This window comes from Onychostruthus taczanowskii, unplaced genomic scaffold, assembly GCF_017590055.1.
Source record: "Onychostruthus taczanowskii isolate IOZ18803 unplaced genomic scaffold, ASM1759005v1 scaffold2911, whole genome shotgun sequence".
Taxonomy (NCBI): Eukaryota; Metazoa; Chordata; class Aves; order Passeriformes; family Passeridae; genus Onychostruthus; species Onychostruthus taczanowskii.
In genome coordinates, this window is record NW_024500253.1 from 1 (window position 1) to 1112 (window position 1112).

The window sequence follows — 1112 nt, forward strand, 5'->3', positions numbered from 1 at the left end:
GCGAGGGGTCAGCCCCCGCCGATCTCGGGGTGGGGGAGGGTCACCCCCAGCGCAGCTCGCGCTCCCCCTCCCCCAGCGGCAGCAGCCCCCCCACCACGCCGGTGCCGATGGTGCGCGCGCCGTCCCGCAGCGTGAAGCGCTGCCCGCGCTCCAGCACCATGGGCTGCCGCAGCAGCAGCGCCAGCGCCGCGTCCTCGCCCGGCAGCACCAGCTCCTGGGGGGCACAAAGTGTGGGGTGAGACCCATAGATCCTGTCAGAGTGACCCCATAAACCCCACAGAGCCCCCCAGCCCCACAGAGCCCCCAGCGCCGCGTCCTCGCCCGGCAGCACCAGCTCCTGGGGGGCAGAAATGTGTGGGGTGAGACCCATAGATCCCCTGGGACCAGCCCCATAGACCCCACACATCCCATAAACCCCACAGAGCCCCCAGCGCCGCGTCTTCGCCGGGCAGCACCAGATCCTGGGGGGAAATGTGTGGGGTGAGACCCATAGATCCCATAGATCCTGTTACATCAGCCCCATAAACCCCACAGAGCCCCCCAGCCCCACAGAGCCCCCAGCGCCGCGTCCTCGCCGGGCAGCACCAGATCCTGGGGGGCACAAAGTGTGGGGTGAGACCCATGGATCCCCTGGGACCAGCCCCACAGATCCCACAGAGCCCCTGGGATCAGCCCCACTGAGCCCCCAGCGCCGCGTCCTCGCCGGGCAGCACCAGATCCTGGGGGGCACAAAGTGTGGGGTGAGACCCACAGAGCCCCTGGGACCAGCCCCACAGATCCTGTCAGAGTGACCCCACAGACCCCACACATCCCACAAACCCCACAGAGCCCCCAGCGCCGCGTCCTCGCCCGGCAGCACCAGATCCTGGGGGGAAATGTGTGGGGTGAGACCCACAGAGCACAGAGACCCCTGGGACCAGCCCCATAGATCCTGTCAGAGTGACCCCACAGAGCCCACAGACCCCACAGAGCCCCCCAGCCCCACAGAGCCCCCAGCACCGCGTCCTCGCCGGGCAGCACCAGATCCTGGGGGGCAGAAAGGTGTGGGGTGAGACCCATAGATTCTGTCACTGTGACCCCTGGGACCAGCCCCACAGAGCCCATAAACCCCA

General features: G+C 68.4%; 1 protein-coding gene across 1 annotated transcript; it reads right to left on the bottom strand.

The window, feature by feature from the left end:
- Nucleotides 1-17: 17 nt before the first annotated feature.
- On the bottom strand, nt 18-408 carry LOC121337844 (elongation factor Tu, mitochondrial-like). Its single transcript, XM_041408208.1, has 2 exons — nt 379-408; nt 18-304 (listed from the first exon to the last, which is right to left on the bottom strand). Exons 1-2 carry the CDS (start codon nt 391-393, stop codon nt 41-43), a joined length of 279 nt encoding a protein of 92 aa, XP_041264142.1. The 5' UTR covers nt 394-408; the 3' UTR covers nt 18-40.
- Nucleotides 409-1112: the final 704 nt, after the last annotated feature.